General features: G+C 44.3%; 1 protein-coding gene across 20 annotated transcripts in view; it reads left to right on the top strand.

Annotated features, from left to right (window-relative positions):
- Positions 1 to 19400, top strand: part of LOC120901302 (patronin) — a 59475-nt gene that overhangs the window by 20889 nt on the left and 19186 nt on the right. For 18 of the 20 annotated variants that reach the window (XM_040309107.1, XM_040309121.1, XM_040309118.1 and 15 more), the window contains exons 2-8: positions 7878 to 8189; positions 8286 to 8374; positions 9949 to 10099; positions 10275 to 10424; positions 10900 to 11000; positions 11086 to 11192; positions 13436 to 13672. In XM_040309107.1, the coding sequence (XP_040165041.1) occupies positions 7878 to 8189; positions 8286 to 8374; positions 9949 to 10099; positions 10275 to 10424; positions 10900 to 11000; positions 11086 to 11192; positions 13436 to 13672 (1147 nt within the window). Of the gene's footprint in view, positions 1 to 7877; positions 8190 to 8285; positions 8375 to 8951; positions 9064 to 9948; positions 10100 to 10274; positions 10425 to 10899; positions 11001 to 11085; positions 11193 to 13435; positions 13673 to 19400 lie in introns of those variants that run through there. The other 2 variants (XM_040309116.1, XM_040309123.1) reach the window with 2 other exon arrangements.

The following is a 19400-nucleotide window of genomic DNA, read 5'->3' as shown; positions in this document are numbered from 1 at the left end:
TGCTTTGTTGGTATAAAATATTACTTTACATGCTTACATAACAGCAGGTCCTCTCCTCATGCCCTACGGAGCATGCAAAATGCAACATTTTGTCCCTTCAAATGTGGTAACAGGGACAAAAACACACTGTCTGACATGTTCCGAGCGACAGAAGACAAACTTCTCCCGTGCTGCCATTTATATAAATCACTCGAATGGCTAGTCGTTATGGCTAGTATTTATTGGCACAACCAAATAGGACCTCAACAAAACAACAACGAGTCTTCTCTCCACCATAACTCATCGTGTGTGACAATGAAAACAATCCGCACCATTATTGGAACACACTGCACCACAAAGGACCCGACAAAAGGTAGTAAAGTTCTGTTCGAAAATAGTCTTTGAAATCGATACGCCACCGTCTAGGTAGGTGCTGCGAAGATATTTATGTAGCGTTACGCGAGAACCAGTGTAATGCTACTCACCCGCGCGCATATGCTTAGACATGCAAAGCAACATTGCTGATTGCTATTGCACCGGAAGCAGGAGACACGAAACCTGAGACAGACGAGAGGCGTGCACCACTCCCAGGCGTGTGTGTTGGGGCGTTGACGCGCCCTGAAACTCCGGAACTCACGATCGGTCATCCGGTGTGTGTGTTCGTTTGTGTGGAGAAAGAGAATTCCTTACGTCGCGTCTGAAAACGGAACGGGGAATGGTGATTGGAATGATTGGACGTCACTTTCCGTTTTGGAGGCGCGCAGGAGAGGGGCGTTGCAAAAAAAAATGCAGCGGAACGGAAATTATCATACCAGACACACATACATAAACAGTAATGTGGCGCGGAGCGTTGGAGTTGCACCGAATGCCGATTTGGCGTGGGATACCTTGCTCTGGCCACCGAAGTCGAACCTGAAGTCGTTAGCCGGTTCGAAGTCTGCAGTCACGAAGCCTCCTGGGTTGAGCGCGCGCGCCCCGTCTGTCCAGTTTACGATTTCTTCCACTCATTCGTAGGATTTGATTGATCGCCGCAAGTTGGAGTGCTTTTCTCAAAGGGGAAATCAATTCTTCGCCGATCGACTCTGCCGGTTCGCTGGGATATGTATCTTCGTACTTTCTATCGCTAACCCACACTTGCTTATATTCTCCAGGGCAAGCTTTCAATGCGCGCTGAGAGAAGCGGCACCGGGTGAGCGCGATCGCGCCAGGCTGCGCATCATCATAAACGCTTAATTGTGCAATTAATTAATATTGACTAATAGATCAATTAGGGTCAGAAACGGTATCGTTTCCTTCTACCACGCGGTCGATTCGTGCGGTTGTAATGATACCGCCGCTCTCAGGTATATCGAGTTCTTCTGCTGCTCCCGTTCCGACTAGAAGACGACCTGACCGACCACCTGACAGCTGTCAGTTTCGTTCGCTTGGCAAATGATATGAAAGCTGAGGTCGCACTCTTTTGAGGACTCCGTTGAGTGGTGGTGGTTGGTGGTTTAAGCAAAAGCGAACGGATTGCGTTGGTTGTACCGGGAAGCTGTCAACGAATGTTTATTTGCAGCCCCAGAGGGGTTCGAAAGGGGTAGGCGTTTCGATTGAAATAGGTCTGCATAAATTAGATGACCTTCTTTTATACTATATTTGATGATTTTTGCTATCAATTTTGTATGCAAATCTATGAAAAAGAAGGTTATTCAGTAGTTAAATTTTATTATAATTAATCAATCATTCGCTTAAATATTATTTTTTCTATGGTCATTAAATCTGGTAAGGGAACTTTATATCATTGCTATCAGTAATCATAATATTAGGCATTCTATTCCACCATACGGCTTCCGTTTTCGTTTGTCTAGCTGCCGTCGTCGCCGCTATTCTCACTATTCGGTTTCGCTCTCGCTCTCTAATGTGCAAATTTATGTTCCACACCACTACGGAAGCCCAATGTGAATGCCTTGGGTCGTCGTCTCTCCTACTGCTACCACTATCGATCGAAGCGACCAAAAATCACGCCCAAGCACGGCTTTTTTACGCTTGTCGGTTGATATATGACGCTCTCCATACCATAGCGTCAAGGCTTGTCTCGGAGCTTGTCCGATCAACAGCAACAAATGAAAAAAGGGTAGTGGTGGAAGCAACCCTCACACACGACGACCAACCCAGAAGGGGTGAACGGGTGACTCCGTGCGGTGAACTTGGCATTGTTGTTCGCTAAGTGGCCTGTCGTAGGCCCCCCACCAGTGTCGTGTCGGTGTTGAACGCATCGGGCGTCTCGTTATTGACACTCTTTGCCACGGAGGTTAAGGTTTTGCAGTTTTCAGCAAAGCGTCAAGTCTCAAGCATGTTACACAACATGCCAAACCCAATGTGCCAACAGTGTGGGAGCTCGTTTTTGGGACGCTTTTTGCCTGGTACTAGGTTTTCCGGATGTATGTTTCTGGGAATATGAAATTCTAATAGATGTATGTTTCTGTACTCCCGGAATAATGTATGACGTAAACGCGACCCGAATCGGGATATTGAAATCGGCTTGGCAACTGCTTCAAGATGCTTAAATTATGGCTGGTGTAGAAGAACATGACGTTATTATTCAATATTTTTGAATTCAGTAGTAGCAGCTGATATACTTGCAGGCCAACATACTATATCACGCACAACCTATATTCCATAAATTACCATTATTAGTCATTCTTTGGCATAATCTACCCACAAAAAAGCGGTTAAAACTTTAAATCCCTTCACCAAATTTCTTTCGATTGAGATCTGTGATTGTCTGCGGAAATGCTGTCTTCATCCAATTCCATTCCACTAATCCATCCGGCAATACACACACACATACCGAACTCCGAAAAGGGAAGCAAAAATATTACCATGTTTTTATAAATCAATCCGTCCGTGTCCCCTGCGTTGTTTGCCACGGCTGTCGGATGTGATGGGCGGTTTTCTTTCAAAACAACTTCAAACTCCAAAAAGGTATCGCTTCAAAATGACTAAAAACATCATCATCCACATCATCGTCATCATGATCGTGGGTTTATACTGGGACAGCCTTTTCTCGGTGCTTCTTCTGCGATACTGGGGAGTGAAATGTTGGAACCGTGATAGAGACAGTTCATAAATATTTTCTCCCGGTGTGGTTTCGTTACCGCCTTTTCGTTGTCGTCTAAGACGACTCTGCTGATGGCAGTAGGATGCATAAGCCTTCTCAAAACGACCTTATTGTTGAGCGATGGGATTTAGATATCATGAGCCAAGGTTTTTTCTCTCCATCTTCTGTGAAGATAAATAAACAATACAGGGAAATGGGTTTCGAAACACATGCCTTTATGGTGTATAAATTTCGCGTTACACATCCCACAGTACACAACACATCTTCTTTTCCCCCCCTCTGTAGGATCAGCTGTGTCGATCTTTATCACTTAATGAAGCTTAAGATATCAACGTCAGCATCGCATCAATATGCTGTTTCCTGTTGCATCTTGTCTGCAGCATATCTCACGCTCAAGACCCCTTCAGCGGATGATGGTTGTTTGTGAGCGGCATCGAAAAACACAGCTGCGTTTGCACACCTTAAGCCATTGCCTAGTTATGTTCCTGATGATGATGGTGAAGATGATATTAATCAGACTGCGCTAGAGGGTTGTGTGCATGTGCCGGTACCGGTCGGCTCGTTAATGAGCGGTGAATTGGTTTGATTCCTCAGCATTTACTTGACAAACGCATCATCAGCCCAGGTACACACGGTACGCTCTCTATACACGATTTCAACTCCACTGGTACAGTTATTCCCGAGGGGAGAGTTCTTGTACAATCTTTCATCGTCGCCTATCTCTCGCGCCCCGTTGCTTTATCGCGCAGCAATAGCACACCCGAGCACATGCTGCATGGCATGGCGGCAGTGTTTGGGATGGGGATGGGTTTATTTTTAAGATCACACAAACCAATCCCCCTCCCCCCTGCCATCTTCTCCTCCAGCAAGAAGAGAGTTCGTTGTGGTTGTCGACCGAGCAACGCCAGATTGACGACGGGTGCCGTCCCGAGCATTTGGATGCATCGAACGATCTTTTCGTTAGAGTCGCATTAGCGGACGGGCGAGCGATGCACAATTTATGCGCGTGAACGAACGCATTAGCTGGCAGCTTGGGTGCGTGTATGTGTGTTTATTTTTGCACCACGGCAGTCGCTATTCTCAGGCAGCTCAGGCTTGTTGAGCGGTCATGGACGTGTGTCGCGGGTGAGTCATTCGGGATTGGGAGTGACCAAGTGTGGAAAATCTGACTAGAAATCGGGAGAGGAGCAAGTGACATCCATTTCAAATTAATTGCAAAAGTTAAACTGTTCTCATTATGGCTATAAGTACAATAAACGAAAGATACTGTAATTTTAAGTTTAATATCTTATAATCTTCTATCTGATAGTATGTCTAAGTGCACCCAGATGGACCGTCGCATGTACCGATTATATGGGTGTAGCATGAAAAATGGGTCTTAATAATCATACGAATGGTACGGCCCCTTGCTCCAAAGTGTGAAGAAGTGCTTAAGATAGGTAGATGACGTTGATTACAGAGCTACTAATGATCATGACCTAAAGCTAAGCATCAGACACTCATTGCTGGAGTGAACTGAAAGCATGATTGTGTTATCATGTTGATTCTCAAAAACAAAAAACCTCAATTTATTTAGGTTTCTTTTTTGCTTTGCACAAACTAAAACTACCTTATCAACCTTTTATTCCTGTTGTTGTGATGCATTTGTCACTATATCTGGATATAAACACCATGCTCGACAAAATGTTAAAAAAGCGTTAAATGAGCATGTTACCGGATCAACAAAACACATTTACCGTTTGGTGTAATTAATTCCGACAGGCAGCTTAAACACACATGCTCAAGTGGATGACATTGACCACAGGATGTGTGTATATGTGTGCAGGCAAGAAGCAGGGGGATGGAGACGAGGCTTGAAACGTGACTCCCTGACAGATAGGTACAAATCCGACGCTGTCGTTTCCTGTACCATGAGAAAGTGAAGAGCAAGAAGAAAAACGAAATAAATGAAAATAATTCCAAAAAAGGAAAGAATGGATTTACTACATCGGTTAAATTTTTTATTTGATTAAAAATGAAAAATAAAAAAATGTCACTAATTTTGTATTGATTTGTGGCAATATTTTATCCCTGTAAGCTTTTAACATTCTTGGCACTATCCTTTTAAATGTGGCGTCTTAAAGCGATAAAATATCCATAATTAAATTAGGACACTGCTCCCTGCCCCCAAAGACCAATACGCATACACAAATTAGTGGCGTTGATTTTCCCAAAACTCCCCTTATTCCGCTAGAAGCGCACCGTGGCATGTTGCTGGCTCGACAGCCGTCTAAAATCTGTGTGTTATGCTTCTTTAATGAATACGCCCACTTTCGCGTATTCGAAAATTAAAAACAAAAAAAAGCACGGCCACAAGCTTAAAACGGAAAGAGGAATGTGTGTAAAGAGATCCAGGTGAGCCGACGAGTGCTGTAGGAATGTAGAATGCACACAAAGCTCTCACACAAACACAGCAGCAAGCACCAAGCCGTTCAGGAACAGCGTGGGACTGCCGGGACTGCCAGACCACCACGGTTTTGGAAAATGGAACGCGCCCAGCGGCAGAAGCAGCAGCAGCACTGCGGCGATGCTTTGCACAATTGGGCGAGCGCAAAACCACGTGTGTGTGTGTGTGTGTGTGTTGGTGTGTGTATAATATCGATTTATTTCGACCGACTAAACGACCTCAACACGGTTGTTGAAGAAGAAGAGCCTGGTCTGCTCTTCCGGCTCTGGCGTGTGCTGTTCGCATCAGCTGGTTGAACAGTTTGTGAGCTAATTTTTTGAATTTCTGTTACAGACACTCTCCTACCAGCTGGCTTGAAGAGGGTGGGTTAAAAGTTCAAATGGAAGGCACGAAGACGCTCGATTTCGATTCTCTTCTCGCTCGAGTTCCCCTTGGAAAGGGCTAAAGCTCGATGGATTAAATCCACGCTGTTGGGGGAGCTGATTCGCAGCCAAGATGTGTACCGATTGTGTGACGTTTCTGGGTGTATTAATTGGAAAAGTTTTCTCTTCTAGTGGTGCGCGTTTTGTTTTTAAAGAAATTTGCAGCCTGCAGCAAGACACGTTATCTGGAATTTCCCATAAGAATTAGGCAAGTTGGTAGTAATTTAGCCCATAGAAAATGAAGTTATCGGTAACATGAGCAACGGATGGCTCAGCATTATCCAATATGTATTATGTTCCATGAGCACAAACGCCTCCATCTTGTAACGCAAACTCATTCCTAACTAGCATTACACTGCATTATGCGTGTAGGTGTGATAGTTAAGCACAGTGCCGGCACAAGCCCATGATTAATGTTGCATATTCATGCGTGTGGTACTAACGAGCCCTCGGGGAGGAAAGGTGTTTGAACAGTTCCGAACCACCACCACTACAACTACCACTGAAACCACCACACGGCACACAATCTTAAGCAAAAAGGTAAACAAACTCTCTTCTCCCCTTAGTGTGATTCCGTGTAAATCAGGTTTCGTTTTCGGCCAGATTACTCTGCCTGGTGGTGGATGTGGCACACCACGGGCCAAACGTTCACCTTTAACCCCGACCAAACATCGGGTTGGTGGGAATAGGTGGTGTGGTGTGCATTTGAGGTCAACGTTATTTAGTACGGTTTTTAGTTGCCGTTAAAGCACCAACACCTAACGGCGGTGGAGCGATGAATGAATGGTTTCGGCTCCGGAACCCGGTCCATAATTATGCCAATGAAAAGTCAACGAGCGTCACGCACGCCGCTGCCACCGCCGGAGAAGTAATGTTGTGGGTGGTGATAGTGGGCAAATGTTTTGCCTGCAAATCGGAATGACGTCTTGGAGCTGAGACGCAATACAGTCAATGTAATTGGTTGTTTTCGGGGGAAAATCATCAAGGAAATGATTCTCATCTTCTCTGGAAAATTTCACAAACTAATCACAAACATTAGGCGCGCATTAAATGTCCTTCTGCGCGGGATAGTGGTAGTCCCAAGGACAAAGTCCCTTTTTTGTTGAGGGGGAAGTTCCCCCGATTATGTCTGACCTCCAGTCCAAGTAGTGCCATTGTTGGCGAGGAAGAAAACAATAAAATTAAACGCTTTACGGCCTTGCGGTCCCGAGTTGACGTACACACATATATGGTGTTTGGTGTGTTACGGATGGGTTGGGTGTTACCTCGCAACTCACCACCCTTTGCCCCACTCTCAAGCAAGAAGGGCTCACGCAACTGTGTCATACACCTACCACACGCGCGCCTTACCTCTTGAAGAGTCAGTCGGTGAAGTTTTTTTTGTAGCCTTGTCACACTTTACGCGTGGCCTATACACCGCCGTGTGTAAGATGGGTTGATGTGATCGCTTGTGCGTGGTGCAGTTGACAGATGTTGACTGATATTCTCTAGAAAACATTTGCAATTATTGTGCCACCCCACAATACGTGACAGTGCTTTTTTTTTTGTCTGGAGAAGAAAAACAAAACTTACGACGACGACGACGACGACAATCTGTCTCGCGCAACAATGGAGCGATTAATTTGTCTTTTAGCACATGGCGTTGTTATCTTGATCCGCCACAATATGCCTGCCTCCAAAACGCGCCGAAGGTTTCAGGTTACGGCGAACGCAATGAAGTAATACACCTCCAATTTAGTTATGTCACAGTCTGCTTGGGAAGCAATTTATCATTAAAAAAGTGGCATACAATGCACCTTTTCACCAAGATGCAGACTAAGATTTTGTAACGTTTAAGGGATAGACATCCATACCACTCTCACTTGCAAACAAACGAGTCACTAACTGGAATTGTTATTCTTCCCCATCTCTTTGCTTCCTTCCACAGGCCAAACAGAGAGCGTCAGTCAGGTGGCTGCTCTCGAAAGCGTACAACAATCGTGTGCCAGAGATACTGAAGGATCCGTTCTACCGCGACCACGAGGGCCAGGACCATCTGAAGCCGCAGATCGTGGTCGGGCTGGGCAACGCGTCGATCTACTGTCAGGTGCTGAGCAACATCTACTCGGACCCGAACTACCAGAGCCTGAACCATTGGTCGATCCTGCAGACGCTCTCGCGGAAGGGGGTGCCGCTGAACGAGTCGTCCGATCAGCCTCTGACCGAGACGGTACTCATACAGACGAATCCTCTTAGAATTGTGAGTATCAAATCTTGCGCGATGTAGTTGGCCCGTCAATAGCAATGCTTATAATATCATCTTCTTTCGTTCTTTCTCTCGTCTCTCTCCCTCCAGAATGCACATATGACTGTGATAGAAGCGCTGATGGTGTTATACGCTAAAGAGGTGGCTTCCAGTGGAAGAATTTCCAGTGCTTTAGAGAGGTACGTATAGGCAGTTAGCCCTGTTAGATGAGTTCCGAGGAGTTCGGGTGACATCGCTCACCTTACACGAACGAGTGCCTTCCTCGAAGCGATGATGCAACAGCGCTCCATTCCGCAAACGACCGGACAGGTCCAAAAATCCTTGGAAGAAGCTATTCTGTAATCTAATACCCCTCGGCACACAAACACACACACTCTCGTGTGCGCTTTACCGCACTTGTTGATGCAGTTCCAGTTGCCCGGGGCCGAGGGTGCCTAAACCACCATCAACATGTAGGGGTGTTGTGGCATACTCTCCTTATACACTCCATGTCACCTCAAACACCACAAAGGGTGTGTGTGTGTGTGTCTGTGCGTTGAAAGGCTCGGATTATCGATTCCACACAGTAGCACAGTGGAGTTTCGTTTTGTCGCTATCCATAGTTACGGGAGCGAATCCATGCCACCGAAGGGTGGTGTGCCTCCTTATTCTTAAGCGCCGTGTTGTAGTCGTGTGCCATCCCCCCGCTATACTTATACGCTAATGTGTGCCGCAAGTTAGCGGAGTCCGTTTAGGAAAAAGCTACGCCCTAAAGCGTAGTAGAGGAAGATTTGGCCAACAGAGAAGGTCACCTTCGTGCTGCTGGGCCTTCAAATTCCATCGCTAGTTCGTTTGGAAGTCCCCAAGCTGCGGCAATGGATTTGAAAAGGTAATGTTTTAACGCGCGCACAAACGTTTGCCGGCATTTGTGGTGATTAATGAGTCGTGAAATTAGAGCAACCTTTCTTTGCAAGAGCTTAGAGAGTAGGCAAAACGCTCGGCTCGATCGAGGAAGTGCGTGTTTAAGGGGAGCTGTGTGGTTGAGTAACATTTTCGCATAAATATGTAATCAGAAAATAAAGCAATGTGTGAACGAAGTGAACGAAAATGAATCAATTTGTTCGCAAATACAGCGTGAAGTAGTTCGAGTGGGCATATGAAGGCCTGAGTGAGATTAAAAGTTTGCCGTAGTCAGAGCGAGCACAGGTGTATGGGGCAGTGTCGCATTAGGATTCTAAAGCGAAGGATAGTTATGGTCTCCATGACCATCAAACGTTGAAGGACCGTGAGAAGTGGTCAGCACCCTGAAATACATTAGGAACCCCCGCACAAACAGTCTCAAACTGGGGCATAATAATACTCTGCGTGCGATGCGTAGGCTTTTTCTTTTAAAATTTATCACTTTCCGTCCCGGAAATCGCAGGCTGGACAAAGACTTGATGTACTTGAAAATGAGAAAATCACCCAAAGAAGCTGTCTCCGAAGAGAGAATACAGACGGCAGCAGTCGTAGTCGTGTCTGGCCTTGTAAACAGAGCTATGGCAACCCACAAATCATGCGCGATCAATAAATGTGGATGGTTAGACTCACGGCAGGGAGGGGTGAACCCCGTCTCGGCTAGATGGAGGGGAAGGTCATCGCTTTCGCTAAATTGGAAAGCACTCAGTCTGTAACACATTTATGAGCCCCCGAGTCGGACATTCTTTCTCTGCACTACGCTTATTACTTCGGGTCTGTTTCGCTTGATCACTAATCCCCTTTTGTCTTCTTCCAGAATTTCGGGCTGTAGTGTAGCGCCGACGGTTCAGCATCATGAAGCTGCCTTACTGAATTGGATTTCGCACGTCTGTGGTGCGCTGAAGAAGCGCATCGACTACGAACTGACGGCCAACGGAGGCGGCGGTGCTGCTGCGGTGGATGAATATGTAAGATTCCGTCGTCGCTGAGTGCGCGCTGTGCAGACCACGATGACGATGATGATGATATGTTGCAAGCTGCACGCGTTCTGTGGCTTAACCTAAATCAACGTCCTCCCTTCCCCGGGCTTTAGTGCATATCTAAATAATAAATGGGCTTTTTTTCTTCTTCTTTTCCTCCTAGGGTCAACGACATCAAAGCCCGAACGTTCCACCTGTGCGAGACTTTCGTGAACTGTGCGACGGTGTTTGTCTGGCTTATCTAATCTCCTACTACTGTCCCAAACTAGTTCCTTGGCATAGCGTTAAATTCAACCACGTACCGACTATTACGGTAAGTTTGAAGACGCTCATAGTTTAGTGAATACTTCTTGTAGCGATGCTACCAACAAAAAAAGATATCGGTGGACGACATTGCGCAGTATCTGCGCGAAAGACAAGCGATCGTAAACTTGTGTCGGAAATATATGCGACAGACAGGCGGACGCATTTCCGCGACACCCTGCTTCCGATACCGATTGAAGAATAAAGCAATAAAACAAACCAAGCGACACGTTTATCGTCTATCGTCTATCGTAGATGTTAGAGGAAGTGGTGCTATTCTGAAACAATATGAACATTACCCGGAATAGATTGAACAAATAAAGAGTTATAATGTGAAGAGTTGTTCACATTGTAATCCTTTGATTCCATGCTTGGTTTGTTGATTGTTTTCTTACCTTTTTCGAACAACACAATAGGCTACAGCTCGTTGCAACACTATCTAACTGTTGTTTTGCTTTTGCCTTTTCTTTCTCGCTTCTTTGCAGGATTCCATTCACAATATTCTGATAGTTAGTAACTTTTCCGAGCGAAGTTTGCCATACACCGTGTTTCATATGTCCCCAGAGGACATAACCTACATGAGAGGGTAAGATAGAAGCGCGCCGCACTCTCCGAACCACACTGTGCCTAATGTTATGTGCTCCGTTTCCCTTCATTGCCTTTTGTTTTAGATCCATGAAACAGAATCTGGTTGTGCTGCTGGCGGACTTGTTCAATCTCTTCGAAATTCATCCGGCCAAATGTGTCTGCTATCCGGGCATGGAGCAGCAGTCGCCAGGTGAGTCCAAGCATGATGCCTTTCACACACGCTCACATTTTTTTGTACAGAACTCTTCAAGCTCTCAGTCTCAGCTTTCGCAACCATTTGGCCATTCCCATCATCATCGATCGATCGATCGATTGAGCCGAACGCGGCGAACCGTTTTGCTCTCATGTGTGTGACGTGTAATTTACGCTCCTTCCCATTAGAGACACTTCAGGTTCGCCGTCAAACTCAATCAAGCAAAATCATTTGTCATGACATTATCGAATCACCTTCCATAGAAGCAACAGCCAAAAAAAACGAAAAAAAAACTTCCACTAAATCTAAATCATCCGTCACAATTTCATTTCGATCCTCCTTGTATTACCCACCATCCCACCAAATCTGCTCCACCACTAATCAGGGTTTCTGACGGGTACATCACCGAACAGTGTGTAATGCAAAATTGAATCGCTTCTGTCATGGCGATAAGCTAAATTAATTGTACAAAACGATAAGCAACGATGGTTAAATTATGTCTAAAAACAAATCACGGATTTGGGTTTCGCTAGCTTTTGTTTGTATATTGGTTTGTTTATCTAAGCTGTATTGGTTTGTTGTAAGTTGTGTCACCTTTCTTTTCCCCCTTCGTCTTTCTTATCTTTGTTGTCAAATCCACCAGCTTTTATGAATTATCTAAGGTGCTTGTTTTATAGATCTCATCGATTATAGACTATATAGGTGCGCTATGTGTTGATGCAACATTGTGTTTTGTTTATATTTTCTAGTTTCCCGGTTGGCTTATTTAATTTGATTTCCACATCTCCCCATCCCACGTTACGTTTCGGTTAACACCGGTTGCATCTTGATAACATTCCACCCCCTCTGTTCGTTTATCTTGCCCTGGTTTCGGTGCTCGTATCTTTCTTTCTTTTTTATGATGGAATGTGTCTAGAAATACCCTAAACGCTATCAGCCGAACGATACTTATTAGTGCTATTAAGCTTCTAAGTAGAGTTGGCCAGTTTGTTAGATTCAAAGAAAAAGCGCACACAAAACGTATTTTATTCTCTCTCGGTGCTTATGAGGAATGCACGTAACTATTGGCGAAGTAAATTACATCTCTACATTCAAGTTTGTTGCCTTCCTGCACACACAGCAGCCATTTCCTTCTGTATCCTTTGATAAACAATATTAATCTGTGTATTGGACTGCTGTAGGTTGGTATGTTTGTAACTATTATTTACAAGAAGTATTGATGTCTATGAAACGTTTTTGATAAAAAAAAGTTAACGAAAATCGAGCAAGAATCTTTGTTCGTTATTGTCATCTGGTGTTATAGTTTTGTTTTGTTGCAATTTCGCTATTTTTTGCTTCATTTTCAAACATCTTACGTATTTTACACCGTTTAAAGCATCATTACGTGATGTTGAAATACTTTATAAATGTGTTGCTAATTTTCGTTTGCTCTTATACTGTTTCCGTTCGAAAAATTCGTGAATAATCTGCCCCTGTGTTTATGTTTTCGTTTCCCGTTCCTCCTACAAACATTCCCTCATTACGCAAGAACCTCGGTTCGTCAAATTCTCACCATCACATTCTCTCTATTCGAAAGCTTCACACATTCTAATTGGCATGTTGCCAGAGGAAGCAAAGCAAACCCACAATCACACCCGTATTCCATCCGCATCGCATTCGCGTTTCCTACCTTCACACGTACCTTTCTCGTTGCGCTATCCCAGCCGCCATCACACCACACCTGGCCGGTTTTTTCGGCATTCCTGTTCCTTTATTTCCTCACGGGGATAACGAAAGCTTTCACTTGGACTGTGGCGAGGTGCTTTATTTTCACTGGGTGGTGCTCTTTACCCTTCCCTCTTCCTCGCAAAATGTACGCGATTGGTGTGTGCACGTGTTACAAATTGCTCGACACTGCAGATCTCTTATTGGCGAAAATGAAAACCCCTTTCAACTTCTTGGATCGATTTCAACCTTCAACCCATGGGTTTTTGTGTATCACACTCGTATCCCATTGGTTTTCCTCTTCGGTGAACTGTTTCCACTTGGCCCCGTAATAAATTTACTCATAAGCAATCTTCCTTCTCATCCCCCATTTGCCCGATTCGTGTCACAGATTGATTTATAAAAAAGTCACCTAGATTAAAGCTCTCTCCAAAACAAAACCAAAAAGCGATGTTAAACATCTTTCTTTCATATCAAATCTTTAACCCACCACACCCTGCCTGCTGCCCCCCTTTCGTGTTGCACGTGTACACCAGATGCAACGGGAGCCGGCGCAACTAACGAGCACGGCATTGCCCACCGGCGGGGCTTTGCGAATCAACCGACGATCGCGGCCATTCCCGATTTGCGTCCCGGGCTCGACTCGCCATCGAGCAGTAGTGGCGGCGGCGGCGGCGGCAGCGGCACCAGCAGCGGTGGCAACGGTGGTGCCGGCGGTGTTGGCTGCAGCAGTGCCAGCGGCAATGGGGCCATTAATCGGCCGCCGTTTCAAGGTCTTTAATTTACTTACTCTAAACGACTTTTTCCTTGCTCCTCCCCTGTTTTGCTATGTTTTTTTTTGTTTTCTACCGTGTGTGTGCATTTTTCTTCCAAATTAGTTCCCTTATTTATTTGGCCATTGTTTACTAGTGATTATGATTCCTAAGTTATATTTCTTTTTTACTATTGTCGTTTGTGTTGTTCTATGTTTGTTTGTCAGCAATTCTTTGTAAGTCATTTATTCTGTTTTTTCATGTTCATTTTTATGTTTGATCCTTGTCCTTTTCATTTGTCGTTTTTTCTCATCCAAATTAAATTAAAGATCGTTCATTGTGTTTTATCTTATCTCGTACATGGTTTCCTTTCCTGCTCATTTCAATGTTACTTCCGCTATAGTGTGTTTTTTGTTTTTTTCTTCTGTTCGTGTCATGCCTCGTTAATCGTTCATTGGTTTACTGTTTCATTTTTTACCGATTTGTAACAGATTTGTTTGCAGCAGTGTGTGTGTGTGTTGTTGCGCAGTCTCTCAGTAGTAGCGAAAAGAAATAGCAATCGCATTGCTTATCAATCACCTCTTCGTTTGCCGGACCCTGTTCCGAAGTGTTGTATTTTAGCATGTTGTTTTTTAGGGCATTGCATCTCGCCGCCTGCATGCTGATGTGTTACTGTTTGTACCGGTAGTAGCTGTTGCTGATCGTATTCTGTTCGTTCGTCTTGCAAACACATTTACAACATAGTTTTGCATACACGCACTCGCTTTAGTGCAGCCGTCCGTAGCTACTTCCTGTGTCTCATATGCGGCAACATTTCCTTACATCGGGCAGTAATCGATGTATTGATTTTCGTTCACTTTCACCATCGATTATAACAGGTGTTGTCGTCATGTAATTGGCTACACACCCACCCAACACCTTCACCACTACACCTTTTAATACAACTTATTTACACTGTACGAGAAATTTCATTTTTATTAATGGAAAGTGTTTACTGCGGCTTGGGCTTGGCGTTGTGCAGCCACAAGTTAAACCTGTTAATTAATCTGAACAGTAAACAAATAAAGAAAACATCAGTTTTGTTTATTTTACTTCCTTTACACTCGCCACTAATAGAAAGGCGTCAATAAAGGCATTATACCTTTACCGCTTTTCAATTTAAACTGCTCCTGTGTTGTTTGTTTTGAAGAAAATATTTAACCTAGAAACGTAATGAGATGCGGCTGTCCCTTATGAAGGGTTAAACCATTCGACACTAATTGGATAGAAGAAAAGCAACTCTATCACATAAGTGCGTCCCTTCTATTAGGGTTGCTATCAGCCTGCTGCTGGTACCGAATGGAGCTCCTCGAGCCATTTGTTGATGGGATTTTTATTCAAACGGTGTGGCTGTCGCTTTGTTGCTCTATCTTTCTATTAGTTTCATCAACGATTAAGCGTAACACCAATCGAACGTTTCTTCCCTTGCGTACGTAACAGAAGTGGAGTTTTTTTTTTAAATCTCCATTTAATGCGTTTTCCTAATGAATTGAGTAATCAAAAGGGCGATAAAAAATGCATTCTGTCATCAGAGTTCAGAGCATTGTCATTCATTAATTTGAATCGTGTCGAAGTGGAAGGTGTGATGACGTTTTAGGTGTCTTTTCGGGCTTCATTATCTTTATCGGGGTGTGATTTTATTACATCCATCCACCATTGCCCCTCATCACACGTGGTGGTGGTGGTCGTCATTGTATTGTCGATCACTTTGTTCCTTTGTCTTGAAAACTGTCTTAAAGCACTGCTGACGAAATAGAAATTCCTCTTAAATGGTGTTACTTCTCTGCCGGGCCGTTTTGCCCATTGCTTGACACACTTGCTACTTATTCAGTGAAGCACAAATGAATTCAATTGACTCTCACTAACGTTTTCACAATTGCGCATAGCTCACGCTCATTTTTTTCCTTTTTCCCTTCTTTACCAAGGCAGCCCTCAGCAACAAACAACAGTCCCGAAATTGCACTTCCCAAAACAAAAGATCTGCACGGAGAAGAATGGTTTAGTTTGCAGTTTTACTTTTTCGCTTGTTGTTGGTGGTTTTATGCTGTTAATTCCCCCCAAAATACCACCCGCCCGAGACGAGACGGTGGTTATTTGCGTGCCCGGAGGACGGGAAACAGTCACCCGGACCCGGTATTAACCCCCACCTTGCACACACATTTTGATCTCATTTTCCATTTTTCCCAGCCCACCAAAACACACACACACATACACACTGAAAGAGAGCCAAGATCACCCCAAAAATGTATCACATCCGGTGTAACGAATTTCGGGCCCAAAACCTTCGGCGTGTTCCACGTTCGTTGCGCGATCTCGAACTAACTCGAAATGTCTGCACCCACCAAAGTGGAGATTTTCTCACCGGTTGTTGGGGTGTGTTTTTTTCCCTTCTTGCTGATGTTTCGTTTCTCTTGTGGGTACACGATCACGCTTACCCACGGTGAGGGGGTTGTAAGGGGCACGTTTTCATTCATCTATCGCTCGAAATCAACTGGCAGAAGAAGGGAGCTGCTGCTGCCGTTGTGAGCGCGTCAAGCCGCGTCTTCATCGTCGTCGTCGTCGTCATCTTCAATTGCGCGTTGGAATTTTCCTCAAATCCCACGTGCGCTTCCACGCGTTTCCAACCCAAGCTCCAAAAGAAAGATCGGAGAAAGATCGAGAAAGATCAACCCTCCCCTCAACGCGGAGTGGAAGCTTTCAAAGCTCACTGGAGTTGATGGTTGTGTGTGTATGTGTGACCGTTGCGGTAGCTTTTGCAAAACGCACGGAAAAATTGAAGAAAGGTGTTGTTGTTGCTGTTTTTTTTATTTGAAGTAAACGGAGTGGATTTTTTCGTTTTCTTTGCAATCTTGTGCCTTACCATCCAATAGCAAAAACGCTGCCCGTGTAAGCCAGTGATTTTAATGGCAATTGAGTGAGATTTAGGGCTGTTTCTTTTATTATCAAGCTCTGCACACACTGCCGGCAATTTGTGCAGTCAGTGAAGTAGTAGTGTTTGCGCTAACGAAGGTGTGGCTGTTGGCTCGGTGAAAATGTAACCAAAGATTGGAATGAGAAGAGAAATTGGGCCTCACTTCCCCCCAAATCATACAATTCCAGCAGAAAGTGAGTGACGAGTCATTTCGTAAACGAAACGAAAATTTATCGAAACCTTTTTACGCGTGACTCTCTTTGTATGATGTTTTAGCCTATCTCTGTTATAACCTGCCGAGAGTAAAGCCCATAATGGTGTCTATCCTTATCCAATGTTATCTGCTGAGATACTTTTGGGAAACTGAATAGAAAAAAATGTCTAGGACCACCACTCCACAACCAACGGGGCGGCAACCTGTACTAATTGTCTTTTAGAAACGGGAGTATGCCATTCGATACTTCCGCATCAGACAGGAGCCCAGCTTCACCTGTAGTCGGGTCAGGTGCACTATAGCACTCTTTGTGTTGTAGGGTTGTTGTGTTAATGCCCATTTTTAGCAGACCACTAGTCAACCAAGTGGGTGGATTAACAAAAACAGCGCTATGCAGCCACCGTATGCTGACACAAAGCCTAACGGACGGGCTCGGTTACATTCCGTTCGGTTTGCTCTGAACTCCCATGAAATTGCGTCAGCATTGCCCAAAGAAGCGATCGTGAACCAATTTGCATCGTCCAAAGATGGACTTCCGGATTGCTCGGAGAACGATTGTGTTGCTGTTTGTTGCGACTAGCAATGTTTGACTTCCAGTTAAAGAAAGGCTAAAATATATTGTGCTGCGGGCCTTCTGGTATGAAAGGTATTTACAGCTTTGTGTGCATTCCACCTGTGTGTATCAGGAAGTAGCGTAAAAGATGTCTTTAGAATGTGGTATGCCAAAAGTGGTTTTATTTTATTTTTATTTGACAAACTTGTAAAAGATATCCCATAAATTAAAGACAACAACATCGATCGTGTTTTGGAATTCCTCTTTTAATACTAACATAGCAAACCACTTATGCATGAGATTATTCTATAGTTTTAATGATTATTTGTGTTTTTGTGATGAAATGCATGTGATATGATGATGATCATGAAGATTCGTTATTAAATTCTCAGAGTTTGTTAAATTCTTCAAATTTTCAATGAAACCGTAGTATGTTGTCGTCGTCCAACCCTTTTTCTAATGGGTGCACAGCAGATGGGAATTGAACAATATCTCAGGGTGTGACAGTCCGAGAACCTTGTCAATGCGCCATAGTATCGCATTATCGGGGCGGTGTTAAACGGCGATCAGTATGTAACAGTTCCCGTAGCCAATAATTAAATCAGGCTCATAGTTGACATCCAGCTGATCAGTTGCGTAAACTATAACAAGTCTAATTAGTATAGGAATTTTTCCAAAATCTTAGAAACAAATAAGCAATCGTAATTGATATGTTATTTATTTTATCCCCCGAAAAATGATGATAAAGCGTTACAAAGCTTACTCACTTACAGCAACAAAACACTTCTCGATGTCTGCATTGCACCCCGTGATCATTGGCACGATCAGCAGCGGTGTGGTGTGTCTTTCCGGCACCACTCCCCCATTGACTCCTATCGCTCCCTGAAAGCACTTACATATAATAGTGCTGTGCCAATTATAGTTTCGAAATTTCCGCCTAATTCGAAAAGTGGGCTCTCGTAATATGAAAATTAAGCCGCTCTTATTTCCCCCCATTATGCGTGCGTGTACCTCACTGAGGTACCGCTTACTTCACTTCTTTCACATTTCTTTTCTCAACTTCATTTCTCTGCCGTATGGTCGGGCGGGAATTCTTCTAATCCACCAAAACATCAACAACAAAAACCCACAACCGTAAATGCCAATCTCCCTTCGGTCTTCCGGAAATATTGCGAGCAAACGGTGCCGTCGCAAGCATGCACAACACCGTCTCAGTACCATTTGAAACTCGCGCAGCAGTTATGAATCTTATGATTTGTGTTCCACGCACCGTTTGCGATCGCCTTTTTGGCGAGATTCATTTCACTTTCGATGGTCCGGCCGGGTCCGGCTTCTGCGCGTTGCCCAAGTCGCGGAGAATGTTTCTTCCAAAGTGGAGTGAAATTTTCGAACCACTCGCCTGCCTCCCGCCGCGCCCTGCACACGGCGGCGATTGATTTCGATTGGTACTTCCGGCGATTTCCGAGTTGTGGAGAGGAGGGTGGCGGCACGTGCTATGTTTTGTTGGTTTGTGTGTGTGTGGACCTCTATCGCACGGTGCAGACAATTAGCTGCTCTCGACTACGGTCCGAGAGCTACGCTTAATTTTAAAAGCATCGTTTAAGACGTTGAATTATCTAGATCGTAGCAAATGTGTTTACTGTGCATCGTGTAATTCGTAATTTTAGGAGGGTGGGATTTGTTTTGGGGGGGGGGGGGGTATTGTGCGATACAGTGTTTTTACTGTAGTTGCATTTTTCTCACGCATTTCTTACACAATGTTGGAGATGTTGTCACCGCACTTCCACCAGCTTGTAATCACCTTCAATGTTTTCGACACGATACCTGCAGTAGTTACGTCCCGAGCGTCACAAATAATGATTCATTTATTCAATTGAATTTAATTTACAATTATGTTTACACAAAAAGAAGTGGAGCGCCCGCTTTTAGTCGACACTTTGTTCATTTGTACAGTTTTCACAACAAATTTACAATTTCTGTTTTTTTTTTGTCTAGGTATTTATGCAATGTTAGATCGCTTTTGTTGTACACT

The sequence above is a fragment of the Anopheles arabiensis genome, chromosome 3 (assembly GCF_016920715.1).
Source record: "Anopheles arabiensis isolate DONGOLA chromosome 3, AaraD3, whole genome shotgun sequence".
Lineage (NCBI taxonomy): Eukaryota > Metazoa > Arthropoda > Insecta > Diptera > Culicidae > Anopheles > Anopheles arabiensis.
The sequence above is the reverse complement of the archived record's forward strand: the minus strand, read 5'-3'. Positions and strand labels throughout refer to the sequence as shown.